Here is a 22,943-nt window from a genome sequence, read left to right as displayed (position 1 = left end):
ATGAAAGAAAAACTCAAAATGGTCACAAAAATTAACTTGAATCTGACAAAAGTAACAATAAATAATAGACAAGCATGTCAAAGGTAAAGGCTATAAGACCATCTCGAAGCAGCTTGATGTTCCTGTGTCTACAGTTGCACATATTATTCAGAAATTTAAGATCCATGGGGCTGTAGCCAATCTCCCTGGATGTGGCCGCAGGAGGAAAATTGATGACAAATCAAATAGACGGATAATACGAATGGTAACAAAAGAGCCCAGAAAAAAGAGGTCCAAGGTGAACTTCAAGCTCAAGGAACATCAGTGTCAGATCGCACCATCCATCGTTGTTTGAGCCAAAGTGGACTTCATGGGAGACGACCAAGGAGGACACCATTGTTGAAAACAAATCATAAATAAGCTAGACTGGAATTTGCCAAACTACATGTGGACAAGCCACAAAGATTCTGGGAGATTGTCCTATGGACCGATGAGACAAAGATAGAGCTGATGTGCCTTGGCAAAAAGTTCAATGTTCACAGACTGAAAAATGAAGCATATCAAGAAAAGAACATCGTCCCTTCTGTGAAACATGGAGGAGGCTCTGTTATGTTCTGGGGCTGCTTTGCTGCATCTGGCACAGGGTGTCTTGAATCTTGAATGAAATCTCAAGACTATCAAGGGATTCTAGAAAGCTTGGTCTCAGTCGCAGGTCATGGGTCTTGCAACAGGACAATGACCCAAAACACACAGCTAAAAACACCCAAGAATGACTAAGAGGAAAACATCGGACTATTCTAAAGTGGCCTTCTATGACCTTAGTCCTATTGAGCATCTTTGGAAGGAGCTGAAACATGCCGTCTGGAAAAGGCACCCTTCAAACCTGAGACAACTGGAGCAGTTTGCTCATGAGGAGTGGGCCAAAATACCTGCTGAGAAGTGCAGAAGTCTTGTTGACTGTTACAGGAATTGTTTGATTGCAGTGATTGCCTCAAAAGGTTGTGCAACAAAATATTAAGTTAGGGGTACCATAATTTTTGTCCAGGCCTGTTTCATGAGTTTATTTTTTTTAAATAATTCTGTTGAAGCATGGTTGAAAATCAATGTCTGACTTTCATTGGTTAAATTTCATAGAATTTTTATTTATTATTACTTTTGTCAGATTAAAGTTATTTCTGTGACCATTGTGAGTTTTTCTTTCATTGACTGAAGGGTACCAACAATTTTGTCCACGTGTGTAGGTGTTGGTGACCAATAGGCAGATGGTAGGTGGAGCTGGCAGGATTCAACTCCTCCCACAAAGTCAACCTAAAATAGACAGGACACAAAAACACAGCCAGCCACACAGAACACGTGGGAACGTACGTCAATATGTAACATTGAGTGGAAAAATTTGTTTTTGTTTTTATTTTCTTTATGGGAAAATGACACCTATAAAATTCATTGTGCAATGTCTCTGAATGCGTAACAATGTGATTAATTGTGATGAAATATATATAGATATATTTTCCCTGTGTGCCCATGCCACCAAATGGAAATGTTATTTTGTCAGTGCAGGCATCACCTGTAAGGGTAGCAGTGGTTTGTGTATCACAATTCTGTTCTGCTACACAAGGTCATTGACATTATAATAGCAAGTTTGGTTTCATTTTGGTGAAGTTTTAAATACTGTTACTCTTTTCAGGAGTGGGCTGCAAACAATGAGACAAGAGGCCAAATTGAAGATACTGTACTGTATGGATACTACAGTAAGTAGTCTGTGCCATGTTTGTAGTCAATCAACTTCCCCTTATAACACTGTTATTACATGTTTACAGTTATATTTAAGACACTTTTTTTTTTTTTAATGCATATTCATTTGACTGTTTTGGCCTCTCAAAATTGCTTGAGATTAGTCAGTTCTAGTTGTGGACTGTTTGAGGCAGCGTAAAGCCCTATAACAGTATAGTAAAGTTAGTGATAATAGTTGATTTATATGCAAGTAATCCCCTGGGACATTAGCGTTAAGTGACTCCCGTCTCCCGCCTGTCTCTTCCGGCGAGAGGATGCATCAGTCAAGCAGTCAGTTATAGACAACCTCTCCCTCGCTCTCTCACACTCTCTGTCTCTCTCTCTCTCTCTCTCTCTCTCTCTCTCTCTCTCTCTCTCTCTCTCTCTCTCACACACACACACACACGCACGCTTTCTAATTGACTGTTCTTTAACTACCCAATTTTTTGGCCCTTTCTGCACTTTCATCTGCAGGTGTGGCATTTTCACAGCGCAGCATCTGAAGTGATCATCAACGCATCCTTAAAATAGCACGTAATACTGCAAAATTACTGTGACATTTATTTTAAAAGCCTTTTGTGTGGCGTTTGAAACTTTGTAGGCATTTAAAATCAACACCAAAGCAGTCGGGAAGATTGTCTAATGAGTTTTATTCAAATAAATGTCAACCTAGCACTTGTGATAAATTAGATTATATTTTTGTTGATTATGGTCTGATTGCTGTGATGGAGCCCTTTAGCTTCTGTTCTTGTGGTGCCTCAGTATTGGGATTTAAATGTTTTTTTTTTTTCTCTGCGTAAAGCAAATTAAGTCTTGCCACATACACTTGATCATCAGCCATTAGATTTCTCTAACAGATGCTGGTCCAACAGCCTGTCAGAGCTGTTGTGCAGGCCCGTCTGTTAAGGAATGCTAAACTCGTGGGAGACAAGCTGTCTGCCAGCTCCAAAATATCCAATCCCAGGCTCAGGCTACACTGCTAATGCAGCATTACAAGGCTGCATCAGATAATGAAGTTCATGTAAGTCCACATTTACACTCTTGCCAAGCAATTCATGAAAGGGGGAAAAAAACGGTACCTTTGGGTAGAGTTTGTAACCAAGACCATCATTGCTTCATACAATTGTCACCAGGAGCAGGTTTACACAGCGAAACCTGCTTCTCATGCCGAGCTGCGGCAGCATCTTATATCCTCACCTACGTCAGAGGCGGCAGCTCTTCATCTCCAGCCTGGAGCCAGAGGCTCCGACATCTGGCAGTAGCGCGGCCTGTAATTTTACATCCGTGCGTATCAGCTGTGGTCGCACGCCGAACGATTCCTCACGTGCAACCACGGGGTGGCAGACAAACAAGTCAACAAAAGTGAGGAGGGGCGGAGGCAAGGCGGCATTAGTTCCGCTGACAGCTTGATCCCCGGCTGCTCGGAAGAGGTGGATGAAGGAAGAGAAGAGAAGAGAAGATGGAGTGGGGTGGGTGGGTTCGGATGCCGCCTGTTGCCTGCGGCACGCTTCTCTCGTGAAAATGGCGTCCGGAAATGAGCCGTGTTTTTGCGGCGAAATAGCTACCGGCCATCAATCAGTGATGGTTTGGGGCTTGTATGAAAATACATGTGCATGAGAGGCCGTGAAGCCTTTTGCGGCGTGGGAATTTGCATTTCCAGTACGACTCCAGGCATCTTCAGGTGGACATACCTGCTTTACAATCGCCATCCTTTCATTTAGCGTCTTCTCTTTCTCGTCTCATTCCATTTCTCTCACTGTCTTTGTAAAATAAATATATTCCTAACAGCACCTAAGCAGACAGGAGGAGTCTATCTCAGAGATGCGTGACATCAGCATCATCTGGATCATCAGTATCCACTATGTGAGGAGGAGATGCGCTGTCCTCGCAACTGTTAAAAACGCGAGTGGCTGTCTGTAATATGGCTGCCTACATTTTTCCGTCCACGCAGGAACTGCGCGCAACTTGTGATTTTACAGGTGGTCATTTTATTCCTTCATTTAGTTAACCCCACCCCCCCGCCACCCCAGTAGTGTTGATTCAGTTGTGTAGCGGCATGGGAGCAATCGTCAGGCGCAGAGCAGCGCAATTTGTGTTGATTTAGGCGCATTGATCGGCCGCCGCCCACGCCTGCGTGAATCTGGTGCTCCGCAGTGCTTCTCCGGCAGCCAGTAGGTGGAGACCCTGCTCCATGCTGAGCGCTGAGAAGGTGGCTGGGGGCGGCGTATCCACATGCAGAGTCTTTGTGCTCTAACCTTAAAAGCAAATCCTATTCAAAGGTAGAATCTGACAAGCCCCTCCATCCATACCTTCACAAATAGAATAATTACAGCTCTGATTTTTATTATTTCGCTCGCTCTCTCTCTACCTCACTCACATCAATCCTCCGCGAGACGGATTGATTTGTTGTTTCATGGTGATCACAGTTAACAAGCGTGTTTATGCCCCACATGAAACTGTTGTGTTGTGTTTTTTTTTTTTTCTTCTCCTCTCTCAAATTCAGCACAGTTCAGCCGCAGCTCGCTGTAATTATTTCATTATCCGCTAGTTCTTTTGCCTGACACACGTGCCACCGAGTCTTTGAAGATTATTACTGGTATGTAAATTTTATTATATCAGAATAATGATGTGCTTTTCCTAGTAAATCAAAGGCAATCGCTCTCACTACGGGGGAACAGAACTTAAATTGATATTGTTAATATGAGACTTCTAACTTGTAACCCCAGTGTTTCCATAGTAAAGTCTACTGTTGTTACACACCGTCATTTGCTGCCGTGTATAGACCCCATTTCTGCTGCAGATGCAGACCTTGGACGAACCTGGCCATCGAGACGCTGTGACTGAACATTGCATCACATGGCCATGTTTTCCCCTGGCTCGCTGTCAAACGGTGGCAATGTCAATGATTTGTAGCAGGCCGTTAATGTCCTAGAATTTCCCCATTTTCAACCTGAATATAAATTGGCAAGGGATGAGGTTTGCACATTTTCCCCCTCCCTGTGTTTACAGGGGGTGATAAATGTCCAAAATAGCTCGTCCTGATCTCCGCTGAACCCTAATCTTTTGAAAGCCTCTCTCAATGCGCAGCATCTTTTCCATTTATACATGTGCATGCTCTGCACCGCACTTCAAAGCCCCGGCACTCAGGCCCCTAGAGCAACAGGGCAAAATACCCCTGAGCCCTCTAAATAAATCATTGGGCTTGGTTATGCTTTCTTCTCCCCTCCTGTTTTTAGGAGTGTGTGTGTGTGTGTGTGTGTGTGTTGTGGTGGCGACGTTGAGGTGGGAGGATGCAATAGTCTTGATAAACAAACAGAAAGTCCAAAACGCCGCTTCGGACCCGCCACCCGCGCCGTGCCTGCCTGCATTCAGTGGTTACTAATGGATCGAGGTAGTGTTAGTGCGGCGGCGTGGCAGGAAACACTGACAGATTGCACGTTTATTGAGGAGGGCGGCCGTGTGCGGTGCAAGGTCACCGAACTCGGAGATAAGTGCTCGGGCCGCTCCGCGAGGAACAATGCGCATGCCTCTCCGGTAGCTGAAGGCGGGGGCCGCATCTCGTTCATCTTGCCTGGAGGCGGAGATTTCGATCATCCGCAGCCAGCGTGGTTCAGCACTGAAGGATCGCGGCCAAATCTGTTGTCTCGGGCTCAGTACAGTTTAGTACAGATTACGCAAGGCTTAGGTTAATTAATTATATGCATTTTATTTTCTGGTGGCCTTCTCAGTCACAGGTCCTTTTTTTTTTTTTTAGTTTTTACTGTAGTACTGTACTGGGGGGGGGGGGGGGGGGGGGGTGTGCTCTTATTCAGACGCAGGAATGTCAGATGTCACTTTCTCACCACGCAGAGCAATTTTCTGGCTGCTGTGTAGCACGTCCTCACGAAACGCTTCAAAGCAAACACCTGCAAGGGGTCAGAAATACTTTCTTTATTTCTTCACCATCTGTAAAAAAAAAGAATTATATATCCTGGAGGGTGTGCTGGACTTTAAGCACATTAGAATAATGTCATGCACTCTATCGTGTGTTCAACTGTGAACGATTTGAAATCCAGGGGGGGTTAAGCCTGAGCTCCGCGATGGTGCGCTCTCTCCCCCGTCTCCTGGCCTTTCGGAAAGGGAAGATTCTGACAGGGGGGACTTCTCAGACCGCGCAGTGGTGAAGCGGGGTTGACTCTGCGAAGGGTAGAGGTGCAGTAATTGCCTGGTCCCTGCAGGTCGTCGCCAGAAGGCTGACAGTGCGTACACTTTTTGTCCCTACACCATGTGGTTGAATTAGGGGACAAGTAGCCGTTAGTAGACCTCTAACAATGCTGATAAGACTATCATGATAATTAAATTGGAGATTATTACCTATATACTTGCATTGAATTCTGGAACAATTATTATTTTTATGTGTTTCTGATTGGTAGAGACACTCTTGTTAGGGAGGTTGGATGTCCCTTTTATTTAGTGCCTTGTCTAAAAGCTTCAGCAACAGCCACTTGTCGCGATTGAACCATGGCTGCAGCAATCTAACTGCTATGCAGAACAATTAAAAACATGACTGCTTTCCACTAGGCATGTTTTTTTTTTTTTTTTTTTTTTTTAACCATCTTCTAGCGTAGAGCATGAGGCTTCTTTGTCCTTTCATTGGTGGCATTTTGCACGTTATGGGGCTGCATTGGGAATGAACTGCCGAAAATCAATTACAAAAACTTATTTGGTGTGTCAGTCTTCAGGGTCAGAGCCTCATTTTATAATGTGTTGCATAAAGACGGCCCACCCCTCCCTCGCCTTCTCCACATTAATTCACCATTCGAGTCTTGTATTACACAGCCACTCCGAGAAATTGATGCAGCTTTCCTTTCCTCCTGCGTAGACAGGCGAGGAGTCCTACCGTATATCCTACTGTGGGAATTGCTCTCGCTTTTCAATCAGCTATCGGCGCCACCAAGCTGTAAAGTGGAACAAAAATGATACATTTCAAATGCTACCTTTTGAATAATCTCCAAGGGATATTTTCCCCCTCCTCCTATTCCCACACTGTAGAGATGGCAGTATACAGTGACACTGTCTCGCCTGATGTCTTGATTATTATTTTTTTTTAATCTCCTCCTTGTGTTATAAATCCCTTTGGGTTCTTCTGTTTGAAGGAGTTTGTTGCATCTGAAATGCCACATGCAAAGACATGTAATAAGAAGCTAATGAGAAAAACAAAACAAGACGGCACTGGCTTCCTTGTTTAGCATCATGTCTCAGGTCCTTATGAGAAATACCTAATCCACTTGTACAACCACTTCAGCAAAAAATGGAATAATAACCAATCCCTGGCTGGATGCTTGACTTCATGCGCTATTGACTTTGACTCGGCTGCAGTCCTAGGCTGTGTGAGGAGCTGTTTCTTCCCGGTCCAGCGGTGTCTTAACATCAGTATTCCTGTGGTGACTGCTCGCAGGACGATGGGACCCCAGGGGTTGTCTTTCGAGAATCCAATACAACGGCAAATTATCACCCACCCTGATTTGTAATCCAACGGGCCTCGCGTGGGCCAAAAGGGTAATGCTCTAGCGGACTCTGCTAATTTACAACCTTGTGACAATCAATTGCGGGTTCAGCATGGCTGGTCACTTTTAGTCTGGGGGGGAAACATGTTTATTGTGCAGCCCCTGCAGATATATATAAACCAGGAATCTTGATCAGACGGGTACGAAAACAGAACAACTCCTGGTACGCCAGCTCAGATTTCATTGATTTCCAATAGTCGGGCAAGCAGGGCGGCCTACACATTTCACATAAACAGTGCTTTGCACGCGCTGTTATGCCCTGTTCAATTCATGCACACAGATTAACTCCACTCACGCGTGCTACACACGTACGTACTTACCTAAAGATTAAAATATTAACCACAATGATATAATCATTATAATAAAAAAAGAGCCTAAATACAAATTCTATTGTTTAATCAATCAATTATATTGCTCAGAACTAACGGCAAAGTGGAATCATGTTTGATTTCAAGTTTCGTCTTGACTCATTGAGAGTTCCATGTGTGAAAGTGAAAAATATGCTTAGTCGGGGAAAAAAAATGTTATTCAGAAGAAAGGCCCGTCTTCCCAGTGCCAACACAGTGTTTCCCCAGACAGATTAATGTCTCATCACAGCCCCTAAGTTCTGTGCCCCTGTTCCGCTGACAGTTTACAGGAAATGAGAGTGGGGGCCTGGGCAGCGCCAGCGCTGAGATTTCCACCAATCTCCAGAGTCCTTTGTCACTGCGTTTCACTCCTCAGCCTCCCATGACATTTCATTTTCACATGAATGTAATGCATTCCCTCTGTCTGGAAGAACGAGAGGTGTGCTGGCGGTGCCCTTGCGGCGAGCCACCTCTTGTTAGGGACGCCGGCGGAATGCTTCTCATCCCTTCCTGACCTTGAGTGCTCCGGCAGGAACGCTTTCAGCCTCCTTGTACCCGAGTGGTTCAGCGGTCCCAGTCTCAGGGTTCGAGTGGGCCACTGGTTTTTGAAATAATTTGGGACAATCCCGCTCCCCAGCGTTCTGACCCCCCGGCTTTGGTCTGTCTCTCACGCTCTGCATACCCACTCCCACCTTTACTCGTCCTTTCCCCAGATCCTCAGTGAAGCGCAACATCTAGCTCTGTCGCAGCAGCTGGAGCTTGCAAACGCGGAGAAGCAGAGTCATGTTGCTCATTAATAATTGGTGGAACACTACTGGAGTGACTCGTCCACTGAAATGAGTTCAAATGTAAATCCCAAGATTTGAACTGTAGTTTCAGAGCCATAACATAGTGGTTGTGGTGTGCATTCTAGTAGCTGTCCGGCTGTTATATGGAGGGAATTATATGATATGTGTCAGTACAGGATAATATGCACAAGAAGTACAGCTTTTTTTAATGCTTTGAATATTCAGTATAGTGGTCCTCAGACCATTTCTCATAACCCACCAGATTTGAACCAGCCATTGACCAGAATGAAATTCAAGACTGGTTGTTCAAATTGGTTATGGCATGTTTGAACTCTCCCAGTATCTTCAAATGAACATCTAGTGTTTCCATATGCAGGGGGTGGTGCCCATCTGTGGCATTAACCAGGTGTCACCAGTTCTCTCGGCAGCCTAACTCGTCTCGACTCGTCTCCAAATCTGCTAGTGAGGAGAAAAAAAACAACAGATCTTTGTGGATGGCTCAGGTCGGCTTGTTAATTATTTAGTTCCCTTTTCTCGCTGTCAGCTGGATTAATATGCTAAACTTCACTCCCTGGTCAGGTGCTCTCTCTGGCATTGGATCTGGTTACACAGTAATGGATGATATGCACTAATGCAGTGCGGCCAATTCCCCCAATGTGTTAATATTCATGGTGTTATGATTAATATTACTCCTAGGTTTGCGGTATGGGCATATGTGCCAGTAGGAACAGTGCTCTGCGGGCTCCGTGCTCATTTGTTATCCGTCCAGGCTGAAGGGGCCATAAATGGCTGTAAACAAACACCTCCAGTTGAGTGTCTAGTGCGAGTTCATCGGATTGAACGTGCTGAACAAAGTTTCCTCTGGTTTGAAAGGCATCGGCCTTTTTTTTTTTTTTGAGCGAGAAGAATTGTGCCAATGGTTTCCCAAGGACAAACAAACTGCATGCGGCTTGACTGTGGGAGCCATATTTTTTCTATATTTATTTAGTCATATATTTAAAAAAAAAATGATGCAAGTCAGTCTCTTGACTCGCTACAGGCGTGTGTATCCTCCTAAAGTCTGAAAGGATTGTGGATAAAAAATTCAGTTTTTACTTGAGCGGGAGACATTATTCCATGTTAAGACGTTTTGGGGATATGTAAGAAATATTGATTGTGTAATAGGTAATGAAATGCCATTGTCAAATAACAATGTACTACAGGTATTCAGAATTAATGAACACGACCCGTTGAGAGAGAAAGTGGGGAAAATTGCATTTCCTCCCTTCTTGCCTTTTTATATTCGTCTTCATCAAACACTTTTTGAAAAGGATTAATGGCTTGCAAGTAAAAGCCCCTCCCATCCATGTTAAAGGTCTTATTGATTCTGAAAGGCCCATTCTGGATCTGCTCCTTGTTGAACCTTACGCTGCAAACCAAGCTAATGAATCTCATCATCGCCTTAAGGAATGCGCCTTTCCGCATGTCTCCTTATTTTTTGGGCCTGTCTACAGATATCCATTAACTGTAGGTATCAAGATGAAAAAAGACCCCACTTTTTCACCCCATCTTAATATAGCTGTGCCCTGCACCCTCTTCCTGAGCACGGATTTCTTATTCCGCGCGGTGTTAGCATCTCGCTTTAATAGTCAATGCTCGCCCAAGAACATCCGAACAAACAAAGTGTGCTGATGTCTCTGGGGGTGGCGCAGAGTAGGCGAAGGAGGCGGGGAGAGAGCAGAGAGACTGGAGAGAACAAAGGCTATTTCTGGGTTGCTGTTTAAACCGGTGTAGGAGATGGCACTGCTTTTACTACTGGTGGTCGAATTTATCCTGGTCTATTTATTTCCAACCTCCCAAATCGTGTTGCACCTTAGCGTGAGATGCCTTATAAAAATGTGAAGGTTGCAGTGAATGAACATTCCAATCATGACTGCGCAGGCCTGCATTGGTGACTTAATGAAGCAAATGAATTCGACTTTGTTGCAAAGAGATGGCCTTGCTGAATCACGCCTGCCCACAGAAAGCATCAAAGTGGCGGCAGCGTTGCATGCATGGGCGAAATGCTGAAGCATGAGAGGCTTTTTAAAAATGTTTTTGCTCCTTTTGGTGTTTGACTCTGCAAGTGATGGTTTTAGAGAGTTCTTCTTTTTGTCTGAGGTATGACACAATGACTGAACACCTGTTGAGAAATGGACCACTTTCCCCCCCCAAAGTAGACCACACAAAAAGGTTGAAAAGCTGCTTTGATGAAATCAAGTAATGGATAAGGAGCTGTGTGATTTAATCCTTTAAGCTCAAAAAGCAGAAAAAGAGATTTGGCAATAAAAAGATGTATGTGTGTATACTTGCAGGTGAAACTCTCTTCCTTCTGGTCTCAGGCATTGCTGGTAAAAAGTGTTTTTTTTTTGTTTATAGCCTGACGAGACCTGAATCTGTTTATTTGTTTTGTCCTTGCAGCAGTTGATAAGCTTCAAATAACTTGGTTGATAATTCTAAATGAACTTACAGTTTATCACCTACCAAACCTTCAGTTCATCAGTCCAGAGAAAGTATAATTAGCAGTGGCAGTGTCACGCTGGTTTGACATGGCGAGGCAGGTGATCTGGAACGATGGCTGGACATGACAAGGATGAAGGACTCAAATGCACAATGTTACGAAACAGGGGTTTGAAACATGGTGAACAGGACATGGGAGACATCCAGTAACAAGTAACAATGACCCAATGGCGAACAGACACAAACAGGGCAGCTTTATACAATCATACACAGGTGAAAACAACCAGGAAACATAATAACACAGGACTAGCATGAAACTCCGGTCCGGATCCCGGACCCGGAGTAACCCCTTCCAGACCGAATTATGACAGGCAGAATTTGATATGGGCAACATGGGCGGTTGCCCAGGGCGGCATCACGAACATCTTGATTGCATGGCCACCGATCACCATTTTCTATTCCCTGTTTGCGGGAAGTTTTTTTAGGTGCGCCTGCTTCTTCAGGGAGTGGCAGGAGATGGCTGGAGCGGATATAGTTCAGCGAGGCTTACAGCCAGGAAATCTGTGTTCGCCCAAGGCACCACAGGACCTAGGACCGCCCCTGATTATTAGGAATATTATTATTGATTTTTTGTGATATCAAGTAAGTAAAGATGTTACAGCTAAGCTAAACGCACGCTCGCTCAGTGGCAGATAGAACCACATACAAATTCTTAGTTATATTATGCTATTATTGATTGTTATCTGATTACTGGGCCTTGTTTTTGTCCCTGTCATCTGAGAATCATTGTTAAATGTAGTGAAATGGCTGCAGATCTATTGCAAGATTTCATGAAACTGTTCAAAAGTGGGATTTTCTGTTTGCATGAAGTTGCACACAATAGATAGCAATAAAGGACGCAGCAATAAATGTTATGGCCCCTCCCAGGACTGTAACTTGAGAAGGAATACAGTTCCTTTGAGAAGAAACTGTCAAGGATTTCCCATTGATGCCTCCTGGCAGTTCATACACGAGTAATAACAGTGTTCCAGATAGATCAAAGTTTTTTTTTTTTCCCCTCGCCTCCTCCTTCCCAAGATGTGTGATCAGGTGAGTGCACTCATAAAAAGCATGTCCATAATAGCTCATGAGACCGCAGGGAGTGTTCAACTCAAGACAAGCCTTTTCAGACAGCATGTGCTGTGCTACCTGACGGCTGGAGAATTCTCTGCCTCATAGGCCATAGCGCTTCATGTTATTGAGAGCATGAGTAATTTTCCCTGGTCTTTGTCTTTTTTTTCTTTTCCCCACAGCTCTCTACTCCATTATTCTCTTCTGCGTCTTTTTCTGGATCCCGTTTGTTTACTTCTACTACGAGGAGAAAGATGATGACAATGCCAACAAGTGTTTGGTGAGACTCTGTTATTGTGTTGACATGTAATACATTTTATCCTAGGGTAAAATTATACACCAGTTATGGTATTAGGGTTAATATCAGTTGGGCCCAATCAATTTACGGTCCAACAGAAAGACTGTAATGAGGACAATCAGTTTTGCATTGATTCCGTTTAAATTGAATTCAATTGACATTTTATAAAAAATTGATTTCAAATGTAAAATGTGTATCTGTCCTTTCATCCATTTCTCAAACAAATGTAAGTGGCCTTTTCAAAAGGCTACTTGGATGTGTGGATGTGATGGTCTGTCCAGTGGCTGATTATGTTCGGAAAGGAGCTCTTGCCACTTGGTGTAAAAAAACAGCCATCTCAATAAAACCTCCCAGATTTAGTCAGTATAAATCTCCAGCCCTTTAAAATGGTCCACAAGTTAAATTAGACTTTTTCATAAAACTCCACATTGGGGAGCTGTCGCAGCCCTTTTCTGTATTTTATTGGAAGACAAATATTTTATTTCAAATATTTGTCTCCAAGGACACTGCAGTGATGTGCAGATAACACACAGCTGTAGCTTCCACTTCTCCCCATGTTGGTTTTGTCGAGCTGACAGAGGCACTTCTATTCTCTGTGGAGGAGCGCCTTTGAAACTCCTGGCCATGGATCTCAGGCCACTTCTCCTTCTCCCACTCAATACTTTACCATTTTACTTCTTAGCCACTAGTGTCCACCACCCCCCACCCCCAGGTGAACTTTTATTTGATCATTGCCTGATTAAATGCAGTTTAATTTCTCTGTTTCATTACAGCAAGTGAAAAATGCGCTGAAGTACACAATTGGATTTATCATTGTCTGCGCAGCGCTGCTTCTAATTGGGTAAGTACAGGACTCGGAAGACCCTCAGCGGTACAGGTGGGACTGGAATATGTCATTAAAGCATGTTAATGAGCGAAGCCTTGCGACTGGTGCCAAGCCTGGGCTCCGTGGCACTCCAGGCGCGAGCATGAAAGCGCAGGTCTGGGTTGAAACGAAGAAACTGGAGAAACTGTTGGGGGAAATTAAATAGAATAGGCATGGTCAACTTTCTTTTTTTATTTCCTGGTTCCCTACATCTTTCCCTGACAGCCTTGATTAGCTTAACAAAGAGACCCGGCCCAGCAGGAGGTTGGAACCTGGGCGGAAGGCAGGTGGATTGGCGACAGCCCTGCCAGCAGTAATTGGGATCGGTAATTTAAGATCACTCCAGTTTAGGATGAATTGAATTATTTTTGGTTCATCATCTGTTTCAAACCTCTGAAGCAATGGTTCAGGGAGGGGTGTAGCACTTTAAGCCCAGACAAACCCATCCAACCAGGTTTGCATCATTCATTTGACGGTGACTTCTACAGAATATCAGAAAGCCCTCTGGTAGTTTTGTGAATGCAATGAAAAAATAGAGAGGGTAAAAAAACAGAACAACGTGATGTGGAGTTTTTTTCATTTGTGTTGGGAACTCTTTTTAGCCCCAGCGCAAGGCACACGCTTAGTACCTGCATTGGCCACTCAGTGATTAAGTGCCTTTAAAAGATGACTCGATCCCTAAATCTATAGTGATATATAGCCACGAGCGTGTCCCATTTAACCTCTGATGTAGACTGTTGGTGTTCTCCGGTGCCACGGCAACATAAACACAATGGATTTCTATTGCAGCCCCCGACGACAACATGCTTGTGCCCCGGTCATATAATTTAATGTGCTCTCAACCATTAAATGGCACACTTGTGCAGGAGATACCTGAGAAAAGGGACCAGTGACACCCTGCCTGAAGATGCATTGGAACCAGAAGCAATTTGGTGTCTGTTTTACCTCTTAAACCGTTCCATTGCCCCTTTTGTACCTTGGGGATTGATGCTCGGGCCTCTTGACATGCGACTGTATGATAGCTTTTACCCTCGGCCCCTTTTCCCAGCAACATCAGTTCATTTGGAGGCTGGGTTGAATTTTTTATTTATTTTTTGTCCTAAATAGACACCTGCGCTCTCATTCAGACTTTGAATGATAAAGCGATCGGGATGTGCCGTAGAAGTGCATTGTTTAGCTGGCTGCTGATTCACTTTGCCGCTTATGAGTGACACATTTAATGATGACCTGGGGCTTGATTAGTGCTGTTTTTTTTATATAAAGGAACGTTGAGACTCTCTCAGAGTGATGAAGGGTGTTTGAAATCTTGCAGGAGTATTATAACAGAGTGTCTGCCCTCCTGTGATTATATAAATAAATCATTATGAAAGGGACTGAAATGTCTACTATTTTTTTAATTATTCCAAACATCAGATATAACAACACATTTTCACCTAGACATGCATTTGTTTGCTTCCTTTGTGCTATATGTTGGTTATGTGATGCTCTTTACATATGATTATGAATGTGAAAGCTGTTTACAGCATTGCCAACACTTGCCTCTTGAAAGTTTGCTGGCACAAAAGATGCTTTAGGCAATTGACATTAACATTTATCTTGAGAATTCCACGAAAAAATCAATATATTCACATTTTGAAATAAAAACAAATGCCTTGGGTAATTTGTCTTTGATTTAATGCAGTTTGCTTTATTTGTTTTAGTGAAGCGTTCACACCCTCCAAACTGCCGCTTATTATGCATGCTAGCGCGTCGCAAAAATGTTAATATGAAAATATATTTAATTCAAAACACCAAACCCTAAAAATACATATTATGCATTACATAGAAAGTGAAATATTATTTTTTTTTTATTTTGATTTATTTTGGTTGATAGCTCATGAAAATTTGAATTTCAGCATCTGAAATTATTAAAATATTATGAATAATCAGTGTGAATTGGATTAATAAAACGGTGCTTTGCTGAATGATTGATTCTAAAAAGTGAAATTTTCCATTTAAAATTGCAGGGCTTTTGTACCCCTGTCCCCTCCGCCCAGCCAGAACGCCACACAATGGGAAAAGGTGCAGTTCCTGGTAGAGGAGTTTGGGAACCGTAAGTAAAAATAAATATCTCAATATTACCCGGGACTAACAACAGCAAGACCTAATCACCTGCCAAAACCTTATAGAGTTGCCATGGACTGGTCCTTTGCCATGGACTGGCATTGTGAGCATGTTGACATAATCTTACAAGAAATGAGAAAAAGAGGGGTGTTTCCCGATGGAATATAAACAGCGGTGTAGACATTCAGTGGAGGTCGTATTTGTGATGTAACGGTATTACAGCATCATTCAGCCCATGGTGCAGTGAGTTAAGCCTAGACCTGTACATGCTGTGCTCCAAATCCCACGGGCACCCGACTGCTTATTCTTCCAACATTTAGTCAATATTTAGTGTGTCACATTACACAATGCAACAAAATATCCTTGGTGTTATTCTGTATCATTTTACCAATTTTTTTATGATTTCTTATAATTTCTGAAAACTGCTATCGTTCCAATGTTCAGGAAAGGAAGGTAACATGGCACAAGTCACTATTACATGTGGTGATTCTAACAATGGCAACATGGTGTGCAGATTGCGGTCTTTAGGTTTTCCAACAGTTTTTTTTTTGTCACCTCCTAGTTTAATATGTGCACATTAAGTCTTTGTGATAATTTCACCTCGCATGTTGGTTAGAACCACCATTAAGATATTACTGCAGACAATATATATCGCACAACCCCTGGCCAACAATCTCTGCATCAGTGAGAAAAGGTTGTCCTAAATGCCACCACAGAGACCTTTCTGAATGTCGGCCAGCGGCGGGCGACCGCGTGGCTGCGTTGTTGGTCACGCGGTGATTGAAAAGCAGCTGCGCTGAAGGGATGGATGCTGGCAACTTGTGCACTGCGGTGACACGGAGGTTTTGGCAGCGGCAACATTTAGCCTCATCAATGTCAGCTCTCCTCATGGTTCTGTCTGCGTTGGAAGCCTCCGGAAAAGCCTCTGCCCGGCTTTGAAGTGTCAGTCACATGCCTCTTTTCTGCACAGAACTTTGAGTGTGTGTGTGTGTGTGTGTGTGTGTGTGTGTGTGTGTGTGTGTGTGTGCGCGCGCCATTCTTGTTTATCTGGAGCCGGTGGGATTTATATTCCATTTTTCTTTTTTGGAAACGTGACTGTGTCTTTGAAGTATAACCATTTTAATGTGCTCATTTATGCCTGGGTTTGTCTGTCAGCTCGTATTAGAGGTGTGTGTGCGCCACATTATTGACCTGTTTTCTGGTATTTATTATCTTATTAATTCCTCTTTGACCCCTCCGAGGACCCATGCCTGTGGGCATGTTAATGTGGCACGGATCCAAGAGCGGAGTCATCCCATCATCCAAACTCTGTGGCATCTGGGGATCAGGAGAGGTAGTGAACCCATCTGTCACTGTCTCCTCACCGTGGCCCAGCCTCCCCCTCGTCTCCTTTGCTTAAGCCTGCAGGGTCTTGCTGGGCATCCAGGGATTTCGCAGGGCTGCTAAGGATCAGCTTTCCAGATCATCCCAACCCTCTAATTCCCCCTGTTTTCTCCTCGCACTCCAGATGGGAGGTTAATTGAGCAAAATCAAGATGCACTCGCACTAAGTCAGACCTTTTTTGAGGCAGAAGCACCTCATTTAGGGTCATGACCACCGAAAAATTCTCCAAAGGTCGTAAAGGCCCAGAGAGTCTCCCCTTTCTCTCAGGCACTCGGGTAGCCTTGTGTGGGCCATACGTGTTGTACGCATGACAGCTGACCACGTAACCTCAGCTTTTTTCAGACGGCCCAGAGGTCTCTCCCTTGTTAGACAGGGTGGTAATTTCACTCGGGCGTCTCAGTTGAAGGCCTGCTCTCCCAGCCGCGCTCGACGGCTTTCTAAGACCCCGCAAGACAAAGAGGCTTGGAAAAATCCAGCCTAATCCAATGATAGCCTTGAGTAACTCTATGACAAGAGCCACCGTCCTCTGGAGAGGAGTGTCGGGGCTGTCACATCCCTCCTTGTCCCCTGCACCCACCACCCCTGACATTTTTGTGCTTTTGTCTGCTTCCAAAGATTTCTCCTAATGAATAGAAAACCGGCAGGAAATTTCTGGAAAATAATGACGCGTTGAAAAGGGGCTTGTTTGTCATAATCAGCACCTGGGCAGAGGCTGATGGGAAGAACGCTCCATTACCCTGCTGGATCGATGGCCGCTCTGCTGGAGCGATGGCCTGCGGATCTCGTAGGTGTCCCAGTTGTGGAGCAGATCTCCCTTGGGCTCTGTCTGTTGGCTGATGGTCGAGCCCTGTGTCCATTTTATAAGTATGCAGTCTGTGCCTTCGGTGTGATGTTTTCTCATGGACTCTGTTCGTTGGTATTGGGTTTATTTTTTTTCTCATCATGATGCAAATATTTTCCACAGCTGCTGGTATGCTGGTGTTCGTATAGGATGTACTTGGCCAATGAACCTGCGCTTAAGTCATGTTCATTTTTTTAGAATGGTTTAGACCCTGTCCTGCAGATAGTTCCCCAAAACAGTTATTTCTTGCACATCAACTTCAAGGTCGAAATGTTCGCTTGCTGTCTGATGCCTCCCGCCCACTGCCAGGTGCTGCTGCTGCAGCAAGATTATCAATGTTATTCACTTCACTGGTCATAATGTTAGGGATGACTCCCACATCCTCTACCCGGTGTGCAGGGAGGCTAGCACTGGACCCATTGTGTATGACATGGTCACATTATACAGTGATGAAACTATTATTAGGAATCGTGTTGCATTGTGTCGTGTAAAAAACAAAACCAACTCCTACAGCCGTAGCTGAGATTGAGTCAGCACTCTTCATTCAGGTATTAAAACACTGCATGTGTTACCCCACCATCCCTCGACCCACCACACAGGTTTACCCAGGAGCTCTGCCAGCAAACCGGAGCTTAGCGTGCTTCACAGTATCTGCACATGATTGGCGAGGTTAAAGGAGCTCTTTAATAAACACCTCTCTGTGGATGTCTCTTCAGCATACACATCCCTGAGGGGCTATATGCAACTGGAGATAAGGCCCTTCCCTCCTCTGCATGCCTCAAAACCGAGGCAGTGCAGATGTGAAGCGGCGCCGATAATAGACAATATATATGATGTCTAATCCCCGGAAAATCTGCTCAAGGATCCAGGCAGGGAGGCAGCAAACATCCATCCCCCTCTTTGTTGGGAGTTGAGAAACATTGCGTTCTCCATGCAGAACATGAAGCCATTGTCTCCATAACCAAGCTCGCCACTTAACAAAAGCGGCAAGATCAAAAAAAAAAAGGGAAACACCTATTCAAATGTTAATGCTCATTGCAGCTGTCAGACTTCAAAGCTCTTTCTGTACTACAGTAGCAAGCAGGTATGGAATACATCTTCAGATTCTGTTCTCAGTTTCTGTTTTGTTTTGGAGATTGTCTCTAGCAGATGGAAATGGTTGGACTGGTGTGAATGGGGAAGGTTATTCTCCAGGCCCCTGGCTTTGTTGCTGCAGTGCAACTGGGGGATTATGGGAGATTCTGTCAGAGTGAGGAGGTGCAGCAGGCCGGTCCCTCAAACAGGTGGGATCGTGATTGGGAGCGAGGGCGGTCATTGCCCATCCATCTCCCTCTTCTGGAGCCAGCCCCGACAGCTGGCATCACGCCCACCCGCCAGCACCAGTCCCCCTGTCCCCCGTCCGCCCTCCCAGGATGTTTGTTTCTCGCAGCAGAGGACAGATGTGACTCTTCTGGTTTTGTGTTGTTAATGTGTCAGGTAATGTGTGTTTTGATGGAAATCATATTTTGACCATTTAATTTAGGTCTGCACTTAAAACATATACATAGACAGTAAGCAGTGTAATATACACAGAATCATAAAAATGATTTCACCTGCCAGTGCCTGGTTGCTGTGTTGGAAGCGGCGCAGTTTGTTTGGGATACTGTAGCTGTAGTCTGGTCAGGGTGCCCATGCTGACCCGTGTCCACTATCAAAAATAACTTTTTTCTGGGCATTTATTAGGACCATGGAGCAATAGAAGGTGTTCTGGTGATGGTGTGATGAATCATGTTTTCTTTCACATCTTGTGGATGTGTGTGTTTGTCATTTACCTGGGAAAGACCAATGCAGCAGGATACGCTGTAAGTAGAATGCTAGTCAGCAGAGGCAGTGTGATGCTTTGGACGATAATCTGTTGGGATCATAAGATTATTGGCTGATTAATGTGTGTGTGCATGTGTGTGTATATAAACACATATACAGTGCAAAAGTTAAACAAGTGTAAACAAAACCACTGTCTACCTTTACTGCAAGCCTTTTTATGTTTTCCCCTAATACTGTATCTGAAATCTGTTTGTGAAATTTCAGCCTTGGTGCAGAATTACAGCCACTTTGATCCAGTCACACAATGAGATTTCCCCAGGATGCGCCGTTTTGGTGTCTGTAGCTTTGGGGAGGAGTGAGCCAGGACGAGGAGGAGAGCAGCCTATAGAAGTTGAGGGGGCATTCGCATAAATGACGTCATCAACACCATTCATCAACCACAATGTTTGACGCACACAGGAAATCTCACAAAGTGCTGTTTTCATGATTGGGGACCTTTAACATTACAAAAAAACTTTTAGTTAGGACTTTTAGTTCGGTGTGAAAAAATGCTGTAATCTGTCAATTGTTTAACTAACAATTTTCAAAATGCAAAGTGAGCAAACAAAAGTAAAAAAAGTGAAGCTTCCTTCAAACCAGCATAATTTCATATGGGTGCAATTGGATAAAGACAGGAATTTTATAAGAGTATACTTGGATGTATGATCAGTCAATTATACAAAACAGATGCTAAGGATCATCAATTTCACAAAGAATTTAAATACCCCCCCCATCCCCACACACTGCTCCCCGGGCACCTGTCATGGCTGCCCACTGCTCACCAAGGGTGATGGTTAAATACAGAGGACACATTTATTTCACGTTGTGTGCATTGTGTGCTGTGCTGCAGTCAGTGTGCTTCACTTTCACTTATTGGAGTGGAGACTTTAAGTGAATTCTACCACCATGCTAACACTGAAGACACTATCAAATTAGTTATACTGCATCAGCAAGGTCTTTCCCAGACAAAGATTTCAATGGGGTTTTTCCATGAGCTGTGATGAAGCACTGTCTGGAGTGGTCTTCATAGAAGTGATACAAGTGATACAAAAAAATCCATACCTCAGACATGGAAACAAGGCCAAACAAATCAGCAATGTGTAAAACATAGGAACGGTGGTGCAGAAACATGGCACCTGGTGCTCTGGACTTGGTGGAGGTTCCTTACAGGTTTGGATCTTGGAGCTGAACTTCTACATTTGTCCTCAATGTTGACAAATGCATGCAGATATGTATCAATCAAGCAATAGCATAAATATATTCGTACGATTGGCCCCAAATGTATTATACAGCAGGACAATGATTCCAAACATACAGCCAATGTAATATCTTCAGCATAAAGAAGAGCAAGGCATTCTGAAGCGATTGTTCTCCACCCAGAGCTCTGATAATATCAAATCTTTCAATCTACATGCACAGGAGATCATATGTTCCTTGTTTTGAATGATCTACCAGCTGAGTTCCTTCAAAAACTGTGCAAGTTTGCCGAAAAATTGAAGGGTAGTCACATTAAATACTTTTACACAGTACTGTGCATATATCAGCGCACAAATCTTTCATCAGCCTTATGGAAGAGTTCTAAAAATGTTTTTGTGTGTTTACAGAATGTATCATTGTCCTTCAGGCAGATTTCAGACTGGACTGTCTTCTCACTTTCTCTCTGCAGACAGCCTGGCTGCCCTGTCTTTCTCCATCAGCTCCTTGACCTTGATTGGCATGCTGGCGGTGATCACTTACACGGTGAGTGAACATGGGAACGGATGGCGACCGCCGCTCTGTTGATTTGCATGTGCTCTGAGGTGCTGCAAAGGCATGTGCCAAAAGAAGGAAAAACTAGACTTGAAAGTGGTTGATGTTTAAAGGGTCACGGCTTTTTATTTTTAAATTTGTTTTATTATTTGCCGTGCACAGGTGTGAGGAAAAACCTAAAATATGCTTCATATGCATTAAGAAGAATGTGCTGAGGGATCTTTCACCCGTGAGAAATGACTATTTTATTAAATGTAAAATATATTTTTATCCAGTTTTCATAACATCCTTTATTCAGTAAAAGTTCTCTTAAAACTATATCTTTTTTGGCCTTAGTTAGAACTGTAATGCTAACTATGGCCACATCAATTTAAACTATGGAGCTCTAATTAGCTGCACACTGGCAACCAGAACTGCATACAACGATTATGACACCAAATGTGGTGTATAGATTTAGAGTAAATTGTCAGTCGAGAGACCTGATGAGAGACCTGATCTTCAGTTTCTTCTGAGAGTGTACTCTGTACTTACCTAACAGAATTAGTTAAAGACAAACCCAGATAGCTTGATTAATTGGGAGCTATAATGAGTAGAAAATAAATTTGATTGTCAGGAATTTCTTTGTTCCAACTTATCATTAATCCTGCTACTTACAGCTTCTCATTACCATTATCTCAGTGAAATATTGAATTGATTAATGCCACTGAACAAGATGACACTATAATATGTAAATCATAAAATTATTATTAGTGTGTGTGGCCTCCACGTGCCTGTATGACCTCCCTACAACGCCTGGGCATGATCCTGATGAAGTGATTGTCTCCTGAGGGATCTCCTCCCAGACCTGGACTAAAGCATCTGCCATCTTTTGAGCAGTCTGTTGTCCAACGTGCCGTTGGTGGATGGAGCGAGACCTGATGTCCCAGATTCAATTGGATTCAGTTGTGGGGAACAGGGGGCCCGTCTATAGCATCAATGTCGACCCATTACCATCCATAGCATCAATGTCGGACTCATCACTGCCAAACTGGTCATGCTGGAGGATGTTGCAGGCAGTAGAATGTTCTCCATGGCGTCTCCATAGAGTGTGAACTTGCTTTCATCTGTGAATTGCACGAAGAACAAATGCCGAATTTGCTGCATGGTGTTGGGATGTAAGCGAAACACCCACCTGTGGATGTCGGGCCCTCATACCACCTTCATCCAGTCTGTTTTTAGTGTCCAGGAGACAGCCCGGTATGTCAGGAGATGTGGTGGAGGCCGTAGGAGCAGCAAATCTTCTTGTCACAGCTCGCACTGATGTGCCATCCTGGATGAGCTGCACTACCTGAGCCACTTGTGTGGGTTGTAGACTCCGTCTCATGCTACCACCAAAGCACTGCCAGCATTCAAAAGTGACCGAAAGATCAGCCAGAAAGCATAGGAACAGAGAAATGATCTATGTCACCACCTGCAGAACCACGCCTTTATTGGGGATTCCTATAATTTCCTCCTGTTGTCTATTCCATTTTCACAACAGCATGTAAAATTAATTGTATTTCTTCCTAAGTGGACAGTTTGATTTCACAGAAGTATGATTGACTTGGAGTTACATTGAGTTGTTTAAGTGCTCCCCTTTTTTTTGGAACATTGTAATTACTAGAAGTTTGCAAAAAAATATATACAATTATAAATATATAAAGAATCCAACTGTTTTAAATAGTTGGTTTTATGCTCCCACACGCCTATTCACACAGAAATTCACTCAGAAATATCTACATACCTAGCTATTGATATGTGTTTTTCCGTTCAACTCAGAAATAATATATTATTATATTATTTAACAGACAATTTGGGCAGTTCCT

The 22,943-nt window shown here is 43.7% G+C and overlaps 1 protein-coding gene across 1 annotated transcript in view; it reads left to right on the top strand.

Moving 5' to 3' along the window:
- Nucleotides 1-22,943, top strand: part of lmbrd1 (LMBR1 domain containing 1) — a 71,027-nt gene that overhangs the window by 5,707 nt on the left and 42,377 nt on the right. The window contains exons 3-7 of the mRNA XM_028989271.1: nucleotides 1,664-1,727; nucleotides 12,201-12,298; nucleotides 13,090-13,157; nucleotides 15,188-15,273; nucleotides 21,017-21,090. Of these exons, the coding sequence (XP_028845104.1) occupies nucleotides 1,664-1,727; nucleotides 12,201-12,298; nucleotides 13,090-13,157; nucleotides 15,188-15,273; nucleotides 21,017-21,090 (390 nt within the window). The remainder of the gene's footprint in view (nucleotides 1-1,663; nucleotides 1,728-12,200; nucleotides 12,299-13,089; nucleotides 13,158-15,187; nucleotides 15,274-21,016; nucleotides 21,091-22,943) is intronic.

The sequence above is a fragment of the Denticeps clupeoides genome, chromosome 8 (genome assembly GCF_900700375.1).
Source record: "Denticeps clupeoides chromosome 8, fDenClu1.1, whole genome shotgun sequence".
Lineage (NCBI taxonomy): Eukaryota > Metazoa > Chordata > Actinopteri > Clupeiformes > Denticipitidae > Denticeps > Denticeps clupeoides.
The sequence above is the reverse complement of the archived record's forward strand: the minus strand, read 5'-3'. Positions and strand labels throughout refer to the sequence as shown.